The sequence below is a fragment of the Camarhynchus parvulus genome, chromosome Z, assembly GCF_901933205.1.
Source record: "Camarhynchus parvulus chromosome Z, STF_HiC, whole genome shotgun sequence".
Taxonomy (NCBI): domain Eukaryota; kingdom Metazoa; phylum Chordata; class Aves; order Passeriformes; family Thraupidae; genus Camarhynchus; species Camarhynchus parvulus.
The window spans coordinates 70,043,094-70,064,314 of record NC_044601.1 but is presented as its reverse complement, the minus strand read 5'-3'; the positions used below and the strand labels follow the sequence as shown (position 1 = coordinate 70,064,314).

Sequence of the window (21,221 nt, the reverse complement as noted above, 5' to 3'; positions counted from 1 at the left end):
GCCCGTGTGCGGAAGGGAAGGAGCGGAAGGGCAGGGCCGGCTGACGCAAGGCGGCGGCGCGTTGGCTCAGCCCGCCCGTGATGCAGTTCCTGCGCCGCGGCCATGGCGGGGGACGTGCTGGGCAGGACGGCGGCGCTGGCCCTCGGTGAGAGCCCGGGGGGCCCGGTCCCCGCGCCCCGGTTCCCCCATCCCCTCGCAACCCCGCCTGTGCCGTGCCCCGGCGGGCCGGGCCCGGAGCGCTGCGGCTGGGGGGCACCGGGGGCGGCCGCAGCGCCGCTGGGCCGGGCCCTCCCCGGGCACGGGAGGAGTCGCTGCGCTCCTCGTTTCGGGTCCTCGCTGGTCCCCAGGCCCCGTCCCATGCTTACCTGCTCAAAGCTGCGCCCGGGAAGGAAGGGCTGCTCCTTCTGGGCCCCCATGTGCAGCCGCTGGCTCCCGAGGGTTTGGTACCTCGGGAACCCTTGAGATTTTAGCGAACGCGCTACATTGCTTGCTTTTTTAAATGAAATATATGATATAATTCTTATCTTGACTGACCAGGTGGTGCATTTGAAGGTTTATCACTGCTGATAACCAGCAAGATCTGGTATAATAGAAAGGGTTGGGTTGGAAGAGGCCTTTAACGATCACTTCTTGCAGCCGCCTGCAGTGAGCAGGGACACATCCGTGTGTGTGTCCATTTTCTTTCTCATCATTTTTTTGAGTAATTGCCCTTATTTGTCATGTATCCCAGAAGAGCTGTATGTGTCTGAACGAGAGGGCAACGACTCCACTGGTGATGGAACACAAAAGAAACCATTCAAGACCGTGTTGAAGGTGAGTGTGGAAAACACACGCTTTGTTTGGCAGTGTGGAGTGTGTTCTGGGGCAAGTGGTGGCCCTTGTATTTTTAAACGTTTCATACCTGTTTTTGCAACCTGAGCAGCAGCAAGGTACCTGCTCAGGCTCTATAAGGATGATTTTGGTTCATTTTGGTTATTTTTCCCCCTTTTTAGGCACTGATGACTGCAGGAAAAGAGCCGTTTCCTACAATTTATGTGGATTCCCAAAAAGAAAATGAGGTGCTGTGGCATTGAGGGGTTTCCTAGTGGGAATTATTTACTGCATCTTGGTGTGAAGGGACACAGTGTAATCTGCTGTCTCTTGCTCTCTCCTTGAATTCTTTAGAGATGGGCCATCATTTCCAAATCACAGATGAAGAATGTCAAAAAGCTATGGCACAGGGAGCAGATGAAAAATGAAGCTAAGGAGAAGAAGGAGGTAGGTTTCAAAAGGAGCAGACCAGCATTGTTTTCCAAAAACATTAGTGTCATCATCATTCCTGCCCCTCCAAAAAAGTGGCAGGTTATTCCTTACTGGTGCTGTTGTTTTACATGTTATTTACAACTGGCCTGGTTACAGCTATTTAATAAGTAATTTTATTCAAACCAGGCAGAAGATCTCTTGAGAAGGGAGAAGAACCTGGAGGAAGCCAAGAAGGTTGTTATCAAGAATGATCCCAGTCTTCCAGAGCCCAAGTGTGTGAGTATGAGCCCGTGCCTTGGCACATGGTCTGTGCTAGGGCATCTGGTCAGCACACAGATTGTGCTGCTCTGGGGGGGGGGTCTGGATGAACTCTAAGAGGTGGTGAACCATTCCTCTGTTTAATGGCTTTTATTCCCTGCCTCACAGGTGAAGATCAATGCTCTGGAGGCTTACAGAGGGCAGAGAGTGAAGATTTTTGGCTGGATCCACAGGTTACGGAGGCAAGGTAAAGCACAAGCACTGTTGAGGCCATGCAGGGAGATACAACAAGTACAGTGGCCTTCAAAATTTGGACACAGAATGAGTCTGACAGCACCTGGCCTCAAATTTTAAACCAGTCAGGTGCCTTCTTTGGTTGATCTCAATGATCACTGCAACACTGACAGTTCCCCCTAATGTGTGGACATACACACATTTCTTAGTTCAAGTCCTATGGGATTTTCAGTTTGGAGGCTAGTCCTGCAGAATTTCCTCAACTTGTGTGTTTTAAACTAGTCCTGCCAAATGAGGAGCTAACCAGCACCTGCTCATAGTGAAACCAAATTCCTTCTCTTTTTAACTAGGGAAAAATCTGATGTTTATTGTCTTGAGAGATGGCACAGGGTTTCTTCAGTGTGTCCTTTCTGATGAGCTGGTAAGTTGTGATGATTGTGTTCTGTTGTGAATGTAAGAGTTCATACCTCATCTGGTGTTCTCTTATGTAGATGTTGTTAAGTTCTCCTCAACCTACAGACTCAGTTGTGTTACTGTTAAATTGTATGTCACTGCAGTTTGTCCGTGTGAGAGCTGTTCAGGAGTGACTGTGTGCTAATGTGTGACTCCAATAGATGCAGTTTGTCAGTGTGAGAGCTGTTCAGGAGTGACTGTGTGCTAATGTGTGACTCCAATAGATGCAGTTTGTCAGTGTGAGAGCTGTTCAGGAGTGACTGTGTGCTAATGTGTGACTCCAATAGATGCAGTTTGTCAGTGTGAGAGCTGTTCAGGAGTGACTGTGTGCTAATGTGTGACTCTGGTGGATGCTGTAGGAGAGTGAGGAGTAAAATCTTGCTCACCTGTGCCTCTGTCTGTCGCTGCAGTGCCAGTGCTACAACGGGCTGGTGCTGTCCACGGAGAGCAGCGTGGTGGTGTACGGCACGCTGAACCTCCTGCCCCAGGGCAAGCAGGTACAGGAGCTCCTCGGGCTTCTCCTCCTCCCTCACGGGTCATTGGTGTCCTGAGGGAGGCACAGGCAGAGGTGGGAGGAATCATTGCATTATTTCAGAGGGAATTAGGGCTAGAGAAAGAACAAAGCTCCCAAAGCTGTGCTGTCCAGTGTGAGACAGGTGAACTGTGGAACTGTTCTGCTTCTGTCTGAAACGATTTTCCACTGATAGACAACTCCTAGACTATAACATGGAGAGCTATGTTAAGTAAATGGCATGGTTTCACTTTCCTTAACAGGTTTATTCAGTTTTTATTTTGTGAAGCTAAGAATTTTTTCACATCTGTTTTACTGGGCTGTGTTTGTAGGCTCGACCCAAGGTTAGGTAATATGAGCCTCCACTATCACATTTTGGTAAAAATCTGTGGGTTAGCCTTTGAAAATCTGCATTTCTACCCTGAAAATTGCAATGAATAAAATAATTTTAGTTGAACTTAGAAGTTGAACTGCAAATGCCATTTGTCGGGGTGGGAGGCGGCTGTGACCACACGGGGGCGCCCGTGAGAGCAGAACTCGGTCACGGACTGTTTGGGTGGAGGGACCTTACGGCCCATCCAGTGCCAGCCCTGCCACGGCAGGGACGCCTCCCACCATCCCAGATTGTTCCAAGCCCCATCCAGCCTGGCCTTGGACACTGCCGGGGGTGAGGCAGCCACAGCTGCTCTGGGCACCCTGTGCCAGGGCCTCACCACCCTCACAGGGAAGAATTCCTGATATCCCATCTACCCTGCCCTCAGTCCGTGGGAAGCCATTCTCCCTTGTCCCATCACCCCAAGCCCTTGTGAAAAGACATCCAAGGGGCAACCAGTGGACTTTTTCCCCAGTGTTGGTTTCTCTCCCACTGGCAGGCTCCAGGAGGCCACGAGCTGAGCTGTGATTACTGGGAACTCATCGGCCTGGCCCCAGCAGGAGGGGCTGACAATCTGCTCAACGAGGACTCAGAGGTGGACGTGCAGCTCAACAACAGGCACATGATGATTCGAGGCGAGAACATGTCCAAAATCTTCAAGGTGCGCTCCATGGTCGTGCAGGCCTTCAGGGATCACTTCTTTGCCAACGGATACTATGAAGTAAGCGTGTGTTCCCTGGTCAGCAAGTGACTGCTCTGGTGCCCTGACTCATCCGTGTGCTCAGTTCTTCATTCAAGCAGTGACAGCCCTGTTCTCCTGCAGGTCACACCACCTACCTTAGTGCAGACGCAGGTGGAGGGAGGCTCCACCCTGTTCAAGCTGGATTACTTTGGTGAAGAGGCGTACCTGACCCAGTCATCCCAGCTCTACCTGGAGACCTGCCTGCCAGCTCTGGGAGATGTCTTCTGTATTGCTCAGTCCTACAGAGCTGAGCAGTCCAGGACCCGCAGGCACTTGGCAGAGTATGGACAGTTGTCCTTGTTTCTTTTGAAACAGCTTGATTTCCTTTACGGTGTGGGAGTAAAAGGGGTTTGGGTTGTGGGTTCTTTAGATGAGTTTGTTTCATAGCTGAAGATGTGTTGCTTGTATGTGACTTTGCAGTGGTGTGGCTTTGTTCCAGGTACACTCACATCGAAGCTGAATGTCCTTTTATAAGTTTTGAGGATTTGTTGGACCGTCTGGAGAACTTGGTGTGTGATGTCGTGGACAGAGTCTTGAAATCACCTGCAGCGAGCTTACTGTACGACCTCAACCCGGTAGGCAGCAGCAATGGGAGCAGCCAAGAAAATAGGATCTTAAGCCTTTCCTACTCAGCACATTCCTTTGGGAGATGCAGGGCATGGCATGAGCTTACTTACTATTTGTAAGGGCAAGAAGAATATTAAACATAATAAGAATGAAAAAACTGCAAGGCCGGTAGAGACCAAAGCAGGGAACTGTGGGGGAAGATGTACCTTGCTAGCGTGCTCCAGAAACCAGCAGAGTGCCAGGATTTATGGGAGCATGTGCTGTGCCAGTGGAATAAAATCCTCCATGCCAGAGATCAGATATTAACCCTTGTGCTACTGCAGCTACTGCAGCTGAGCTCCCTCATGATGGACCATGAGGGAGTGATGAAACAAGTGGTGTTTCAGTTCCTCTCCTGGGACATGGAGCCCTAAAGCTCTGGAAATACTTCCTTATCTTTCCTCCCAAGTGATCTGTGAGATTTCCTGGGCTTGAGATGGTTGTGTTTGGTTCTAGCTTTGTAGTACTGAGCTTAATTTGTTCATTTAATGATAATTTGATGGCATGTGAGCTGGGAAAGGTTATGGGCATGGTGGTCAGCTAGAAAAGTATCCCTTTTAAAATGGTGCTCCTGCACCTGTGTTTGCTCTTATCCCCAGAGTTTCCAGCCCCCCAAGCGTCCCTTCCGACGCATGAACTATGCTGAAGCCATCGAGTGGCTGAAGGAACACGATGTGAAGAAGGAAGATGGCACTTACTATGAGTTTGGGGAGGTATGTCTTGCTGGGAGCTGGAGTAATGTCATCTAGGGATGCAGCTGTGGGTTGGGATTTGACCTGATGTCCTTCAGCATTGGGATAGAAACCTGTGTTGTCACCTGTCATCAATTTCCTGGCCACGCTTCTCCAGCATGCGAGACAGTTGTTTGAAGGAGCTCAGGAGAACTTGACAGCATAGCCAGGATGTTTTTTCCCCTCGGTTTTCTGTCTCATATATTGGGGAGACTTAGATTTTAATGGAACGGGTTTTTCTTTTCCCAGACATGTGGGTTTTTATTTCTTATAAAATAAGTTTTAAGAGTTTAGGAGCATTAGGATGAAAGCGTGGACATGTGCATTGTGAAACTGTCTCGTTTCATGCCCGCTTCATGTGGGACTTGTGTATGGGTGTAGTTTTGGTGCTGAACGAGAATAAAGCCTGCTCTGACCCTAGGACATTCCCGAAGCTCCCGAGAGGCTGATGACAGACACCATTAACGAGCCCATCCTGCTGTGCCGCTTCCCTGCAGAGATCAAGTCTTTCTACATGCAGCGCTGCAGCGATGACTCGCGCCTCACCGAGTCTGTGAGTCCTTTTACCTGCTGCGGTAGCTTGGAGCATGGGGACGTGTGAGGGCATGGGTGCTGCAGGAATCCCTTGGAGAATCCCTGCTGGGTTTTGTTGTGGGTGTCTTGGCACGGCTGTCTGGGCCCAGTGCCCTCTGTGGTGGCTCAGCTGTAAGTGGGCCGTGCTGTGGTGCCCTGCAGGTGGATGTGCTGATGCCCAACGTGGGTGAGATCGTGGGCGGTTCCATGCGCATCTGGGACAGCGAGGAGCTGCTCGAGGGCTACAAGAGAGAGGGCATTGATCCCACACCCTACTACTGGTACACGGATCAGGTCAGTACAGCGCCCTGTGCTGGGCTCACACGGCACCTGGGGCTTCTCCCCTCCTACAGGGCTTCTTGTTTCTGGTGGTGTTAATGCAACTGCAACTTCCTAGAAAATGTGTAATATCCCTCCCTGGATTTCACAGAGAAAATACGGTACGTGCCCTCATGGAGGATACGGTTTGGGATTGGAGCGGTTCCTGACCTGGATTCTGAACAGACACCACATCCGAGATGTCTGTCTCTATCCACGCTTTGTCCAGCGCTGCAAACCTTAGCCATCCTTGGGAAAAACTCCTAGAAAACTGAGCAGCTGATGCTTGGGAAAGAATGATACACGCTGCTGTACTACAGCCTGTCTGACAACAAGACTTCCTGCAACCTGTTGCTAATTCAAATACCAGTTTAGGATGTGAAAAGGAAAAAAACCCAAAACCTCTTTTTTAAAACAAAATACTAGTAATTAACTGGAAGAAGCCGTAGAAAAATTGTTTAGGTGCATTTATGCTCTTGAGTCATCACAAAACAAAGATCCTGATAAGTTGTCATTTAGAAAACAAGATACACTTCTGCTTTTAATTTTGTGACTTAAAATATGCTGGGCATTTGATCATTTTATTTTTAAATTTGCTTTCATTTTAATCTCTTTTCTCTTGGGGTTTCTTGTTGGGGAAGTCAGGAGTTCAAGCTCTCGAAATTCCCTAAGAGTGCCCTGTGAGAACGGTATGGAGAGGCACGAACAAAGGATAAAAATAGGAATAAGTACCTTGAGCACTGCACGTTTTTAGTTTCTGCTGATTTTAATGGGGGTTCTCTGAGTTGATTCGGTAGCAGGGTGTGTAGTACAGTGCACAGGACTCCACAGTGAGAGGGGCGGGCTGGGGCTTTGGGGTTTTTTTGGGTTATTTATTATTGCTCAGCGGTGCTGAGGCTGGCGAGGCAGGCTTTGCTCCTTCCCCAGAGCTGTGGGTGGAGCTGCCGTGGGTCCATGCACGCCCAGCTGCACGTGTCTGATGGCTCCTGGGCACGGGGGTTGTGGTGCCTTTTGCTCCCTGTTTGCAGCCAGAAGTGACTGACTGAGACCCGGAGGAATAGCAACTGAAACACGTTGGCTTTTCAGACTGTAGTCCCTGCAGGGCTTTCCCATGTCACGCTGAGGTGTGTTCATAGAGCAGCTCCCTGTTCCCTTGTGCTACTGCAGCTGAGCAGCTGCCTGGCTGTAATGAACTTATCAAATAGGGATAATGAAATACTTCATGTGTTCAGTCATTGGTGTCGTTTCTAGTCATAAAGCAATTCCTTTACCAGAGAGAAGAAAAAGGTAGGTGCATTGTTTGCCACCTGCACTGAGACTTGGGCTGCATTTGCCATTCACTCCTGGAATTGTTGAGCTGTGGATACCCACATTTTTGTAATAAGTGATTGGTTTTCTTCATCTTGCATGTTATATAAACTGGTCTAAATCAGCAACCAATAAATTATGGCAACAGAAGCTGGTGTGCAGGACAGTACTTGAATGCCTGTTCCTTTTACTGAGTCTGTGGAGCTTGCTGCTTGATACAGTGTGGATAAAAACCCACTTACCCAAGCACAGTAAACATATCCCAAGAACTGGCATGAGATTTTCCCTTTGTAAACAAAATCCCCACTAATTAACTTAAAAGCATGAATTTTTCTAATTTGGAGGGACCGCCTCAGCTGCCCAGTGAAATGTGCTGGAGAGAATCAATGTGGTGCTGACTAAGGCAGCAGTGCTTGGGGGAGCAGGCTGGACTTCTGTCAGGCTACCTGTCACCAGGTAAAAACTTTATGAAATACTTTCCTTTTAGTGCCTGAAGCGATGGGAAGGCAGGAGTGACAGGAAAAGATGCTTCTAGAAAAACATCCCTTGTTTGGGATGAGTTCTCAGTCCTTAAACCTGACATGGCTGAGCTGCTTTGTAAAGGTTAAAGGCCTCCTTATCAGGGGAGCTGCTAGAGGAAGGGCTGAGGACTTAAGAAGTGCTCATGGAAGAGGCAGATCAGATAAGGAGCTTATAAGGTGACTGGATGAAAGATGCTGTGGAACTTACCGGAGACTGCTGTGCAATTCCCTCGGCAGCTGGTGGAGAGAGGTGGGCTGGGATCTGGGACAGATGCTGCAGCTGCTTGGAACACGAGAACCTGCATTTATTTTTATTAGACAGGGAAAACAAGCCTGTAGAAGAGAAGAAAATGTGTAATCAGAACTTGGATCTCATCCTCACTTTCATTTTCCTTCACAGTATCTCCAGAAAGTGAGATTGGTAATGGGATTAGGAACTGGTAAATGGGGCTGGCAGCACTGGTTTCAGGACCTTTCAGCCATGTCCCTGGCAGCTTTGGGATGACTATCCTTCAGCTTCGGTTAGATTGCACTATTTTATATTTACCTGTGTTAAAGTTTACCTGGCCTCGCTTTGTAAGGCACTTTTGAGGAGCACATGGTGGTGCCAGCCTTTGGCACCGAGAGCTGGCTCTGCCCTCGGCCGGCTGAAACGTGGGATGCAAGCCACCCACATGTGCAGGGTAAGTGCTGTGGTGTTTGTTCCTTTAACTCGCAGTATCCTTATCATAGAATCATCAAGTCCAACCACCAACTTAGCACTACCTCTGGAATTCCTAAACCACTAAACCACATCACCCGGTGCCAGATCCAGATGCTTTTTAAACGCCTCCAGGGATGGTGACTCCACCACCTCCCTGGGCAGCCTTTTCCAGTGCCAGAATTCCAGTGCCTCAGTTTCTATGGGGAATGGAGGTTACCAGCTGAGCTCCGTGCTCCTGCACCCATGTGTCTGACGGGGCGCAGAGCCGAACCCTCATCTCTCATGAGGCGCCCGCTGAGAAAGCCCCCAGCATTTTTTACAATAACATATTAAATCTCTTTTTAGAAGATATTGCAGTTTTAAAACGTTTTGCAGTTGAGAGCGTCACTTCAAACCGGGCATCACTCGTCTTTATTCCGCAGGACTTCACAGGGGCTACGGAGGGGAGCCGGGGCACCGCCCCTCACGGGACACCCACCCTGGCCCGCCGCCGGCTGTCCCCGGCCCGCCCCCTGAGCCGTGCGGGTGCCGGGGCGGTGCCGGGGCGGTGCCGGGGGCGGTGTGAGGCGAGGGGCGGTGGCGGCGGGGCTGTCTGAGGGAATGCGGGCGGCCAAGATGGCTGCCGCTGCCGCCGCTGCCGCGCGTCACCGTGAGTGTGAGGGCGCCGCCGCGATGGCGGGAACGGGGGCCGGGGGCGGCGGGCGGCCTGAGGGCCGGCCGGACACCGCGGGCGCTGCGCGGGCGGGAGCGCCGCGGCACCGGCGGCACCGCGTTACACAACGCCCGAGAAGCGCCTTTCATAACGCTGACCGCGCTGGGGCCGGCGGGGCCGCGGGGCCGGCGGGCTTACCGGGGCTGCAGGAGGGCTTCCCGGGGCTGCGCGCGGTGATGGCGGCGTCCCCCCACTGCGCTGAGGGGGCCGCGGGCGCGGGGTCTCCGCGGGCGCCCCGCAGGGCTCTGTCCGGCCGAGGCCAGCGCGCCCCGGCCCCGGTCCCGGCCGCAGCCCCGCCGCGGAACCGCGCTCTGAAACAGCCGCTTTTCTGTGCGCTTTTCTGTGCGGTTCTATCTGCTGCCCGCCGCGGAACCGCGCTCTGAAACAGCCGCTCTCCCGTCTGTCCGAGGGGTTGGTGCGGAGATGCTGCCCGTGCCGCTCGCTGCCCGCCGGTGCGAGCTGTGAGCCCGGGCTCAGCGCTGCCCTCCGGCCGCGCAGCGCTCGCTGTGCCCCTGCCCGGAGGCACTGCGGGCTTACCCACCCCGCTACTCGCTTTAGACTTTGATACCCTAGTGCCGCTTCTAAAACGTGTGAAAGGACACTTTTATCAGTGCTCCATCAAACTGGAACCGTAGTCGTTGCACTCTGCGCTGTGTCCTTCATGATGCAGGTGGAAACGTGCCTAACCTCCCCCTAAGTCAGACACTTGCAGGATGTCCTGGGTTGGAAGGGACTCCTGGTCATTGATTCGGCTCCTGGCCCTGCACAGGACACCCCAGCAATGCCAACTGTGCCTGAGAGCGTTATCCAAGCCCTCCTGGAGCTCTGGCAGCCTCGGGGCTCTGACCATTCCCTGGGGAGCCTGGTCGGTGCCCAGCCACCTTCTGGGCCAAAACCAAAAGTTCTTAGAGTGCAGAAGTATCAATGCAGCCATTGAAACTTCTCTTTTTATTGTTCTCTATAACTGGCATATAGTGCCAGCACCTCAGAAAGTAATAACCCCAGAACTGGAAGTAAAAAATGATTATATGAAAAGGACCTTTCAGGCATCAGCGATGCTTGAAGTTCTTTAGTTTGCAGCCTTTTGTATCAGTGCAGATGCAGGCATCCACAGCCAGGCACTCGTAATCCCGAGTAAGAGGCTGGATTTGCAGGATGCATTTTGTTGCCATTCATTTCAGCGGGTTTTGAGGCCGTTCAGCGTCTGTTCAGGAGGTTATTAGAGAGCTGTGAGCTGTAAGATGCTCTTCCCAGCGGGTGGGTCGGCTGCTGAGGAGCTCGGTGCTGTTGGGGCTCAATTGCTGCTGAGCTCCTGTGGTCTCACAGGGGAGATGTCGCGCTGAACAATTGCCAGAGAGACGGGGATGCAGAATTTAACCTTATTTTTTTTTTCACTGTGAGCAATTCACACTATTTCTGTGCTAAAAGAATACCATGTAATGACGTTGAACTCCTGAGGAGAATGAAGTGTGCCTTTTGAAAAGGCAGGCTGTAACCAGCATGGAATTGTATGGAGCTGTATGGAATGGCTTGGAAGGAACTTGAAGGATAATCTAGTTGTGTTCAGCTGCAGGGTCCCTGACACAGGGAGATGCTGGAGTGAGTCCAGAGAAAGCCATGGAGATGCTCCAGGGCTGGAGCCCCTCTGCTCTGGAGCCAGCCTGGGGGAGCTGGGGGTGTTTAGCCGGGAGAAAAGAAGGATCCAGGGAGACCTCAGAGCCCTTTCCAGTGGCTAAAGGGGCTCCAGGGGAGCTGGAGAGGGAGGGGGATGTGCGCAGACTTGTACATGCATTCTGGAGTTGCTGCTCAGCGTTCAAACAGCAGCAGATGTCTAACCTACATTGTAGACACGGTGTGGAAATCCTGTCCTGTCTGGGATTAGCCCAGGTGTGTCTGTCCCACAGGAGGAGTGACACAGTCTGACGCTTATTCCTCAGGGTCAGCCCCTTGTTTCTGCCGGTTATTTTGGAGTTATGATTGGAACTCACAGATTAGCAAGGCTTTGCTTTGGGTTTTGGTGTGCTGGGGGTTTGTGTGCTGTGCCTGGGGGATCAGCACTGCCTGGCCCCGGTGACAGGGCTGTGTCTCTCCGCAGTGCTGAGGAGCTGCAGCCAGCTGCGGGTGCCGCTGCGATGGAGAGGCCAGGCCACGGCGGCGGCGGTGACGGAGAGCGCCCGGCCGCGGGAGCAGCCCCAGGAGCGGTGGGTGTGTGTGTGTGCCCTGTGTGTGTGTGCACTGTGTATGTGCCCTTTGTGTGTGTGTGCGCCCTGTGTATGTGCCCTGTGTGTGTGGGTGTGTGTGTGTATGTGCCCTGTGTGCATGTGCCCTGTGTGTGTGTGTGGGTGTGTGTGTGCGGGCCCTGCCCGTCCCGATAGCCGCGGGGCAGCCTGGGCCGGGCTGCTGTGTGTGTGTGATTGTGTATCTGCCAGCCTGCACTCACCCTGCCTCGGCAGGGACAGCCCTGCTCCTGCACAGCCCCTGAGGCGGGCCCTTGTGAGGCCTGAGGTGCTGCAGGAGCAGTGCAGGGACGTTCATTATCATCATTGTTCATTGTCATTCCTGGGTTTCATTCAGCAGCCTGCTGATACACACTCCAGCAGAAAGGGAATGGAAGCTGAGGTCCTGAAACATTGGGGCAGGCCTGGCTCCTCTCAGTGCCCTGTTGTGAGACTTTGGCCTTAACAAAAGGGCAAAGCACCCTGTGCAACCTGAACCATCTGCTGGCGAAGTGAGGGACTTGTCTCTGAGCTCCCTTGGGCAGGGGAAACAATTCCATGGGGAAATGGGGTGAGAGTTGTGATCAGCAGCCGTTCTGTAAATGCTGATACCGCCATCTGTGCTGCTGTGCCCTGCGGGACATTGTCCTTACAACAGTGTGCCAGACCTGCACCCAGATAGAAAATCCATTCTGGAAAACCCAACCCAAACACAACTGGCCCTGCAATGAATTTGTGTGTAGAAAGGCTTCTTGCTACTGTCACTGCTGCAGGAGATGTGTCCCCACAGTAATGAAGACAAAGACTTGTGTGAGTGGCTCATTTGCTTGCCGGGGAAGCTGCTGCTTGGTTTGGTTGGAATGCACAGCTGAGACCCTGTTTTATAACCTCCCTTAGAGCCAGCAGCTGAGAGACGGCTTTCTCAGTGTGTTTCCAGCTGAAGTTTCTGTTACAAAGTGGTTTCCTTTTAAAAAAGCAAAGATCATGTAGATACTTGTGTCTGGCCATTCCTGTTCCTAGTGCAAGTGTTTACATAAGCAGGAGGAGCCTTGGGATAGGAGCTGCCTTTGCAAAAGGCAAATGTGGGAGGATGAGCTGGTTGTTTGTCATTGTAATAAAAATACAAGCAGTGGGTCACTAGGATTTGGAATCTCTCTTGCTTCCCTAGGAAACCTAAGACAGGAATCTTGATGTTGAACATGGGAGGCCCGGAGCGGCTGGATGACGTCCACGATTTCCTGCTGCGTCTCTTCCTGGACAGGGATCTGATGACCCTTCCTGTTCAAAAGTGAGGAGCACTGGGATCTCCTGTGGTACAGGCGGCGTTGGGTGTTGCTGTAAATCCTTATTTCTGTGGAGGGCAGCACTCCCTGAGAGTGCTTCCTCCCGGGAGCAGTCAGTGCAGGGGACAGTGCTGGAGCCCTCTGGATTGGGCTGCCGTGGCTGTTCTCTTTGAACTGCAGACCGAGGTGTGGGAAGGGTGGTGGAATAGAGCCTCAAACAAGCCGTGCTGCTTGGCTGCAGTTTGCAGAGACTGCCAGGCAAACCCCGCAGGGCAGAGCTCGGGGAGGGAGTTTGGGCTGTGCTGGTAACCCGTCCCTCTCCCACGCCGCAGTAAGCTGGCCCCGCTGATCGCCAGGCGCCGCACGCCCAAGATCCAGGAGCAGTACAGCAGGATCGGTGGCGGCTCCCCCATCAAGAAGTGGACGGCGCTGCAGGGAGAGGGCATGGTGAAGCTGCTGGACAGCATGTCTCCTCACACTGGTACTGCTCTGCTCAGCCCCCCACGGCTTGCTTCTGCTCTCTGGCTTGGGAAAAGCAGCTTTGGCTGCTTGGTTTCCTTGTGGGGCGGTGTGCATTTCCTCCCTGCTGGGAAATCCCATGGCAAAGACAGTGCAGAAGGGATTCCGTTCATTGTGAGGTTGTTAGGAAGGCTGGGCTCAGGGAGCCACCTCTTTCTCTCCTGTGACCATGGGCAGATGGCTGTGGCAGACTGAGTGTGTTATTTTCAGGTGCCAGGAGTGTCCCTTGGTGTGTGGCACTGCCAGGCACCGTGCCTTGCCCTGTGAGCCCTGCTTGGGCCTGAGGAAGCCAGCACTGAGGACAAGTGGCTGAGGCCTGGAGGGGAGGAAAGGGGAATGTATTTCATGTGAGCACCAAGGTGGGTGTGGGAGGGGGGTTCAGAGTGGTGTCTCAGCAGCTGCTGCAGGGCTGAGAGGAGCACAGCTGGAGAAAAGACAAGGGTTTGCACATGAGCAGTGCAGGGCAGGCTGAGCGATAGCAGCGAGCCCCACCCAGGGACACAGCAGGAGATAAGGCTGGGCAGCTTGGCTGGCAGGGAAGGAGATGCTCTCTTTGCCAGTCCTTCATGAGAAAACTTCAAACATGAATACAGCCTCCTTCCCCTGTCTGTGTCACAGAATCCCTCCCAGCAGGGAGTGCAGGTATGGGATAGCCTGTGCCACTCTGCCTGGTAGCAGCAGTTTGAGCTGTGGTCCCTGCAGGTGCAGTCAGAGCCTGAGGCCTGCTGTGTCATCCAAGGCAGGGGTGCTCTTGGAGCAGGAGCCCTGAAGGGTCAGCCTTGCAGCAGGTTCTGCAGATAAGGCTTGGAGGGTTTATCTGCTTTTCCCAGTCTCCCGCTCCCACTTGTTTTTGTTTGGTGAGCACTCTCTGTGCAGTCACACCCTTCTCTGGGCACCTCTCCCACCTGATAAGTCCTCTGGAGGCTTCTTTTTGACTTGACAGCAGCTGCAGTTTAACAATAGAATGTGCTGAGCACTATTATTTAAACAGCCTGTGTCCAGACACCAGCACCTCTCTTTGCTGCCCATGGTCCTGAACAAAACCTGGCACTGGGAGGGTATTGCTTCCAGGCTGGCCATGTTCTTCCCAAAATGTCCTTTCCCAGGTTAAACTCCTCCAGTCCCTGCTGTGATCAGTCAGACTTCTGTCTTTAGTGCCATTCAGAGATGTTAATGACGTTACTGGCTCAAGGGCTCCTCAAGTTGGGTCTTTATTTGCTGCTGCTCCCAGCTGGGAGCTCCCCTGCCTCCTGCAGAGAACTGGGGCTGACTAAACCTGTTTTCTGAATCCTGCACAAGTGTACGGAGTGGAGCCCAAGCATGGGACATCTGCTTCCTTCAGAAACCTGCTAAGTGTTAGTTCAGAGCCACTGACCCGGAAACCCTGACAAAGAAACTTTGCTTTTGTTCTCCTAAGAACCTCTGTCCTCTACTTAAAAAAACAGAACAGCAAACCTCCCCTGCCTGCTTCCCATCCCCTAACCAAGCCATGCTCCCAAAGCTGGCACCCAAAAGATTGGAGAGAAAAAATGGAGGAACCTGAGATGTCCTCAGGGAGAATCACGTTGCTGCCAAAATTAGGTGTTAAAGCCATGCAGCTTTTTATAAAAGCCCTCCAAAATCAGGATGGGAGAGCACGTGTCTCTGATTCACTGCTCTGCTGCCCCAGACAGCAGTGCTGGCCCTTGGGGCTTGGGTGCCATCAGGGCAGGCATGCTGGGCCGGGAGGGCAGCTGGAGCTGTGAGGGCATCGGGGTGTTCATTTAGCTTCTCGTAGTGACACTTTTTACCTTTATGTCCTTAAAATCAGGACTTGCTCGGTGAGACACCGGGGCTCTGTCCAGGCTGGGAGCTGTGCCTCTGCTAAGTGCAGGAGAAGCAGGCAAGTGATGTTCCTGCACAAGCAAACCATAGTATAAATCACTTTTAAATTCTAATCACAGCCGAGTGAGGTACCAGAAATGTGCTTGGCCAAAGAAAGGGCTTACATGACAGAGCTTTACTGAAGCAGCCAGAACATATCAGCAAGTTAATTTCAGCCTGGCAGTTCCCGTGTGTTTGGTGTCTAACGATGTGTTGCTGTGGTTCTCCCTGTCCCTGCCGTGCTGCGTGCCTGCTGGCAGCCCCTCACAAGTACTACATCGGGTTCCGCTACGTGCACCCGCTGACCGAGGAGGCCGTGGAGCAGATGGAGAGCGACGGCATCCAGAGGGCCATCGCCTTCACGCAGTACCCCCAGTACAGCTGCTCCACCACAGGTGAGCCCTGGGCGTGTGGGTGAGCCCTGGGAGCTCTGACCAGCCTGCTGCGCTGTGTGAGCTGGGCGCTAATGGTTCCCACCGGAGACTCTCCGCTCTGATTTACGGCTCTGTTTTAATTGGGTAGCGTTTTAAAATATGATTGTAGCTTGCTGCCGAGCTGCTCCAGTCTGACAGCTTGCTGGTGGCCTGGCTGAACGTGTGTTGTGAATTCTCTGTTTCAGGAAGCAGTTTAAATGCCATTTATCGCTACTATAACCAGAGAGGGGAGAAGCCCAAGATGAAGTGGAGCATAATTGACCGATGGCCCACACATCCCCTTCTCATTCAGGTGTGGATCTGAAGGCTTTGAGGTTTATACATTTTCTTTTAAAATATGGCAATAATACTGAGGAAGGATAACAGGAAGGCTTCAATCTGAGGGTGCATTTTAGTTGTGTGATGAAACGGGTCTTGCCTACCGTGTCTGAAGTTGCAGGAGAAGGAGAATTATTTCATGCCCCATGCTTTGGCAGGATAATGTGTGAAAGCAGCCACTGTGCACCTCCTGGTTTAAAGGTTGGGTGATGTCACCCTAATGATGATGGCTGGAAGGAACCTCTGCAGGCCATTAGTCCAAATTCCTGCTCAGAGCAGGTCTGTGACCACAGAGAGATTACGTTGGTTTGTCAGATTCCCCTCTGGCAGCACAGAGTAATTCCTGGCTGTGGCAGGAGCAGTGAAGGGAAGCTCTGTGCTGCTCTCTTTCCAGAGAAAGTGGCTCTTTGGTCCTTATGAGGGAGCTTTTGTGTGGGTTTGCAGTTCCTGTGGTGTGCTGAGCAGGTGAAGAAGCACCAAGGGCAGGCAGGGTGGAGCTGCCTGTGCTGGTGACTCTCCTGACGCTCTGCCTGGGTGTCGTGCACACTGAGGGAATTTGGGAGTGCTTAAGGCAGCAGGGGCATGGGAGCTGCCTGTGTGCATCACTGAGAGCAGGGATGCCTGCAGCGTTCCCCACTCAGGGCTTTGTTTGTGTTTCCCTGAGCAGTGCTTTGCCGATCACATCCAGAAGGAGCTGAACCTGTTCCCACCAGACAAAAGGAAAGAGGTGGTCATCCTCTTCTCAGCCCACTCGCTGCCCATGTCTGTGAGTTACCCAGGGCAGGGTGTGGGCGCACAGCTGTGAAGTGCCAGGCAGGCCTGGTCCTTCCCGGGGTGTTCACCATGCCAAAGGTGTGCTGTGCTTGGGTGCAGGTGGTGAACCGTGGCGATCCCTACCCTCAGGAAGTGGGAGCTACTGTCCAGAGGGTCATGGAGAAGCTCAACTACTCCAACCCTTACAGGCTGGTGTGGCAGTCCAAGGTAAGTGCTCAGGGGAGCTGGTAAAGCCTGTGCAGGGTCTCACTGGGCTGGAAAAAAGACACCTTTACTTACATTTTTGGTTATTTTCTTCAGTCTCATTCAGGCCAGCCCAGGTTCTGTTCCTTTGAGATGTAATGGTGGGAAGTGTGTCTTCATTAAACATTCAGTGGAGAGAGTGAGAAGTACAACCAGAAGCAGGGAAATAAAAATAACTGTTTGTATCCCATCCATAACCTGCTCTGTCATGCTGCCTAAGGAGATGTGGGTGCTCTTTGTAAGAATGACTTAATGAGTGTTTTCCCTTTTTTTCTGCTTTTTTGTCCCAGGTTGGACCAATGCCCTGGCTTGGTCCCCAGACAGACGAGACCATTAAGGGCCTGTGCCAGAGAGGAAAGAAGAACATGCTGCTGGTCCCAATAGCATTTACCAGTGACCACATTGAGACTCTGTATGAGCTGGACATCGAGTATGCCCAGGTTTTGGCCAACGAGGTGAGTGCTCTGTGGGTTTGGTCCCTGCTCTGAAATTATTTCTCCTGAGTTGCAATTTGCTTTGTAGTTGCTTCTTGCAATATTATTTGGGGTTAGCTTTATTTTCCTGTAAATCAAAAATTAATCTGAACTGGCTTAACCACAAAACAGGTGGGAGTTTGTCTTTCTAGATTTAGGTGTTTAAACCATTACAAGTATTGCTCAAAAGCAACAAGTCATTTTCATTCATTCAGTGAATGAATGGCAACAAAATGTAATGTTGCCCCATAGTAATTTTTGCTGTGATACTGCATTTAATCCTGTCATTTTGGGGCAACTTTGAATGAAGTGCAAAGATTTTGGAGGCTACTCAGTGAAGGATCAGATGAACAGGTTTAACTTCTTCCTCCTTATTTTTGATTCAGTGTGGAGTTGAAAACATCAGAAGAGCGGAGTCTCTCAATGGAAATCCACTGTTCTCCAAGGTATCTGCTGTGTTGCAGTGGCTGTACAGGTTTGCTGTTGTGTTTCCTGCTGGGTGTGGATGTTTTCAGGTGGTTTTAAGGCATTTTGAGTTCCAGAGCAGAAATGGAGCCCCTCGTACCTGATCTGCCCAGCACGGAGGGGTTGGTTGTGCCGCAGTTCGCGTGGTTTGGTCAGAAGGGGACACGGGGTGCCCAGTTGGGCTGGGGGGATTGCACAGCTGGATTTGCTCCCTCTGACCTTTCCCCCCTCCCTGCAGGCCCTGGCAGACCTGGTGTGCTCCCACCTGCAGTCCAACGAGGTGTGCTCCCGGCAGCTGACGCTGTGCTGCCCGCTGTGCGTCAACCCCGTGTGCAGGGAGACCAAGGCGTTCTTCAGCAGCCAGCCCCTGTGAGCCAGCCCAGCAGCCCTCAGAGCAGCCCGGGGCTGCTGTGCCCCCTGCAGCACGCACAGCCTGGCTTGGGGGCACCCTCCTGGTGTTTTCTTTGGTTGAGAAGAGTGTAGGAAGTAGGGAGATAAGGGCATTTATCCTGTCAGGTGTGAGGAGATCTCCTGTCATCCGACCCCGATGGGACTTAGGTGAGCCCAGCAGGACACACTGAAAATCCTACACAGCTTTTTTACAGTTAGCTTCTCTTTCTCTGCAGGGATTTACTTGTGTGCAGGGTGGTCAGGAGCTCATTAACTTGGCCAGGTTGAAGGTACACTGATTTTGGTTTTGGTTAAGGTGCAGTGTGACCAGCACAGTCTGTGGTCTGTTCTGAGAGGGACTTTGCAGCTGGCTTTGGAGACTTTGGAGATCAGGTTACTTCTAATGCTTTTTAATAAGGTGTGTATGTATATATATTTTTTGTAATTTTTTTTTCCGAGTATAAAGATAAGGCTTTGTTTTGGTTTGGTTTTCTCCTGCTGGAAACTTCCTGTGAAAGCTTAGCTGGGGTAGTAGAACGCACAAAACTTGTTTACATTTTCTAGGAGAAACATTTTTGTTATCTGCAGGAAAGTATTTGAAGAGTATAAATGGAAAGGAATTAGGGAATTAGCCTGCTTGGGTAATACTGGAGAATTTGCTCCACTGAAACTGTGTGTTTCAAGTCCAGCAGGAGCATGTGTGGAAACATGTTGGCTTATGTGTTAAGCAGAATGGCTGTTTAAATTCTTCTTATTTTTATTTAAAAAGGGCTTTTTCTGTTCGGTGAAGTAAACTTAGGAAGTCAGGCTTGTACTCCAGGAGGTTTATAGATCCACTCTGTGCTTTCTACTGTGCCACAGTACTGTGGTTTTGTGGGATGCCTATGGAGTGCCATAGGTGGGATTGATCTGGCTTAATTGCTGTAGTTTAAACGGAGGTGATCAGTCAGGAGCGATTTAGATTTCCCGTCGCAGATGCCTGAGCGCAGGCAGCCCGGTGCTGGGCTCTCCTGAGAGGCTGCCAGCCCCAGTGCTGGGCAGGGCCCTGGCAGCGGGTGTGCCCCCCGAGGCACAGGGTCCCCTCCTGCCTGCCGCGGCGGGAGCAAAGCTGTGACAGTGGCACTGAGCCCTTCGTGTGGCAGCCTGCTGGCACCTCCTTGGGCACACGTTTACTTGATGTCCTTAGCACTGAAATGCCAGGACCTGGGCACTGCAGGCTGGTTCCTGGGAACTGCTGCTGGCTGGGAAGCAGATGCCATGCTGCTCAGCCAGGCTGCCTACTCAGCAGTTTGCACCTCAGGTCCTTTGGGAACAGGGTGTTTAAAGAGAGAAGAGGCCTCCTGTGGTGTATCAGGGGTTTGTCCCGTTCTGGTTTGTTGTTGGAATTAAGGATGGGGTACCAAAGGAAAGGATGGATCCTGTATTGAGCACCCATGGAGTGCTGTCTATCCCAAATACCTCTGGAGAGCTGCTTGCTCCACTGCCATACCTGCTTCCCAGGGTGAGACAGACTGAGATTCCAGTGCCAGAACCTCCTGCAGCACCCTGTTCCCCCACAGAAAGTCTTCCTTGACCCGTCATGCCTGTGCCTGTTTCAGTGGCAGGGAGCCAGGAGCTTGTCTTCTCCCTCCTCTCCCTCCCCCTGGGCTCTGCTCGCTGCCTGGGCAGGGAGAAGGAGCACAAATGTCCAGGATGTCTGGGAACACTGGCCTTACACCTCTCCTTGGACAAAGAACTTCCTCTGTTTCACTTCTCTGCGTGGCACTTTGGGATCAGTGCAAACAGTCTGGTCTGTCAAATCTTCCTGCCCGCTCCTGTTTCCTCACAGCTGGAGGGAGCGTGGACCTTCAGGTGGTCCAGGCTGTGACCACCACATTTACAAGTGTGGAAAGCAGAGGTTACCATCATATGAACCTTGTGGTATTATAAACACAGATGGCTTTTCATTTTCATACTGGAGAGAGTCCTGTAAATACTAGCTGGCACTGATTCTGAGGCATTACATTTGTCCCCAGTAATAAAAGGTACTTAAAATTCACTTTTGAGTGTTCTAACCACAAGCAGGATAATTACTCTGTTGCTGCTATTACACCATCATGTGGAAATCACTTAATTTTCCAGCTTTTAGCAGATGGAGCCTGTCTCACAGAGCTGGTGGTGCTGTTTGCTGTCAGAGGGTGGTTTCTGTCAAGGTTTCTGAGGGGCTCCTCATCTCCCAGGCCAATGCCCAGCGGGTTGGGTGAGTGTGTGCCCTGAGCAGAGATGGATCCATGGTGCCCGTGCCTTCCTGAGCCCTCTCAGTGCTGTGTCCCTCTGAGTTGGCAGCCCACCCTGCCCCACGGGTGTTCTGGGAGCCGTGGGGGACTTTGGGGCTGGCAGGGGTCACTGTGCTCCTGCCCCAGCAGTGAGCTGGGCAGGGGCTCTGCCCGCCAGAGCTCCCAGCACTGTGGAGCTCTGGCCTCAGGATATTGACTGAAATTGAGGAGTTAGGAACAGCCCGTGGTGTCCTGAGGGAAGAAATGGGAAGGAAAGGGGTGAGCTTGTTTTCCTGCTTTAACACTCTGCAGTTTGGCTTACTTTCTCATTATTGAGTGGATTTTTCTTTGAGTCTCTTTTTGTCCCTCGGTCCTCGCTGCATTTCAGAGAAGGTGGAAGCTTCCAGAAGGTGCTGTGACACCAGAGGGGTGTGGATGGTGTCAGAGCTGGCCTCCTGCTGTCCCCTGGAGAGGAGGATGGCACAGCTGAGTTCAGTGGGGCCAGGGTTTCCCTAGGGGTACCTGAAAGCTCAGTGAATTCTCCCTTCCCACCACGATCACCTTGGAGTGCCAGCTGCAGGCCAGAGCAGCTCCTTTGGTTCTGTTAATGCCAGATGTGTACAGATCCTTGCTTTTGGCCCAACAGATGCATTTCAGATTGACCAAGGACTTCCATTTGATGTAACACAGCAAATTTGGATAC

The 21,221-nt window shown here is 52.1% G+C and overlaps 2 protein-coding genes across 3 annotated transcripts; both read left to right on the top strand.

Annotated features, from left to right (window-relative positions):
- Positions 1 to 54: 54 nt before the first annotated feature.
- NARS1 (asparaginyl-tRNA synthetase 1) lies at positions 55 to 7,515 on the top strand. 2 transcript variants are annotated; one of them, XM_030968903.1, is made up of 15 exons: positions 55 to 145; positions 731 to 813; positions 993 to 1,058; positions 1,165 to 1,257; positions 1,429 to 1,518; positions 1,669 to 1,747; positions 2,085 to 2,155; positions 2,598 to 2,684; positions 3,571 to 3,792; positions 3,895 to 4,094; positions 4,253 to 4,388; positions 5,019 to 5,132; positions 5,572 to 5,703; positions 5,886 to 6,017; positions 6,154 to 7,515. In XM_030968903.1, exons 1-15 carry the CDS (start codon positions 103 to 105, stop codon positions 6,283 to 6,285), a joined length of 1,680 nt encoding a protein of 559 aa, XP_030824763.1. In that variant the 5' UTR covers positions 55 to 102; the 3' UTR covers positions 6,286 to 7,515. The 2 variants fall into 2 exon arrangements, with proteins under 2 accessions (XP_030824763.1, XP_030824764.1); XM_030968904.1 differs by having other exon boundaries at positions 88 to 145; positions 734 to 813.
- A 1,629-nt stretch (positions 7,516 to 9,144) lies between these two features.
- FECH (ferrochelatase) lies at positions 9,145 to 19,660 on the top strand. Its single transcript, XM_030969078.1, has 11 exons — positions 9,145 to 9,222; positions 11,381 to 11,486; positions 12,670 to 12,789; positions 13,117 to 13,265; positions 15,427 to 15,561; positions 15,786 to 15,892; positions 16,586 to 16,684; positions 16,792 to 16,899; positions 17,226 to 17,390; positions 17,795 to 17,854; positions 18,112 to 19,660. Exons 1-11 carry the CDS (start codon positions 9,174 to 9,176, stop codon positions 18,244 to 18,246), a joined length of 1,233 nt encoding a protein of 410 aa, XP_030824938.1. The 5' UTR covers positions 9,145 to 9,173; the 3' UTR covers positions 18,247 to 19,660.
- Positions 19,661 to 21,221: the final 1,561 nt, after the last annotated feature.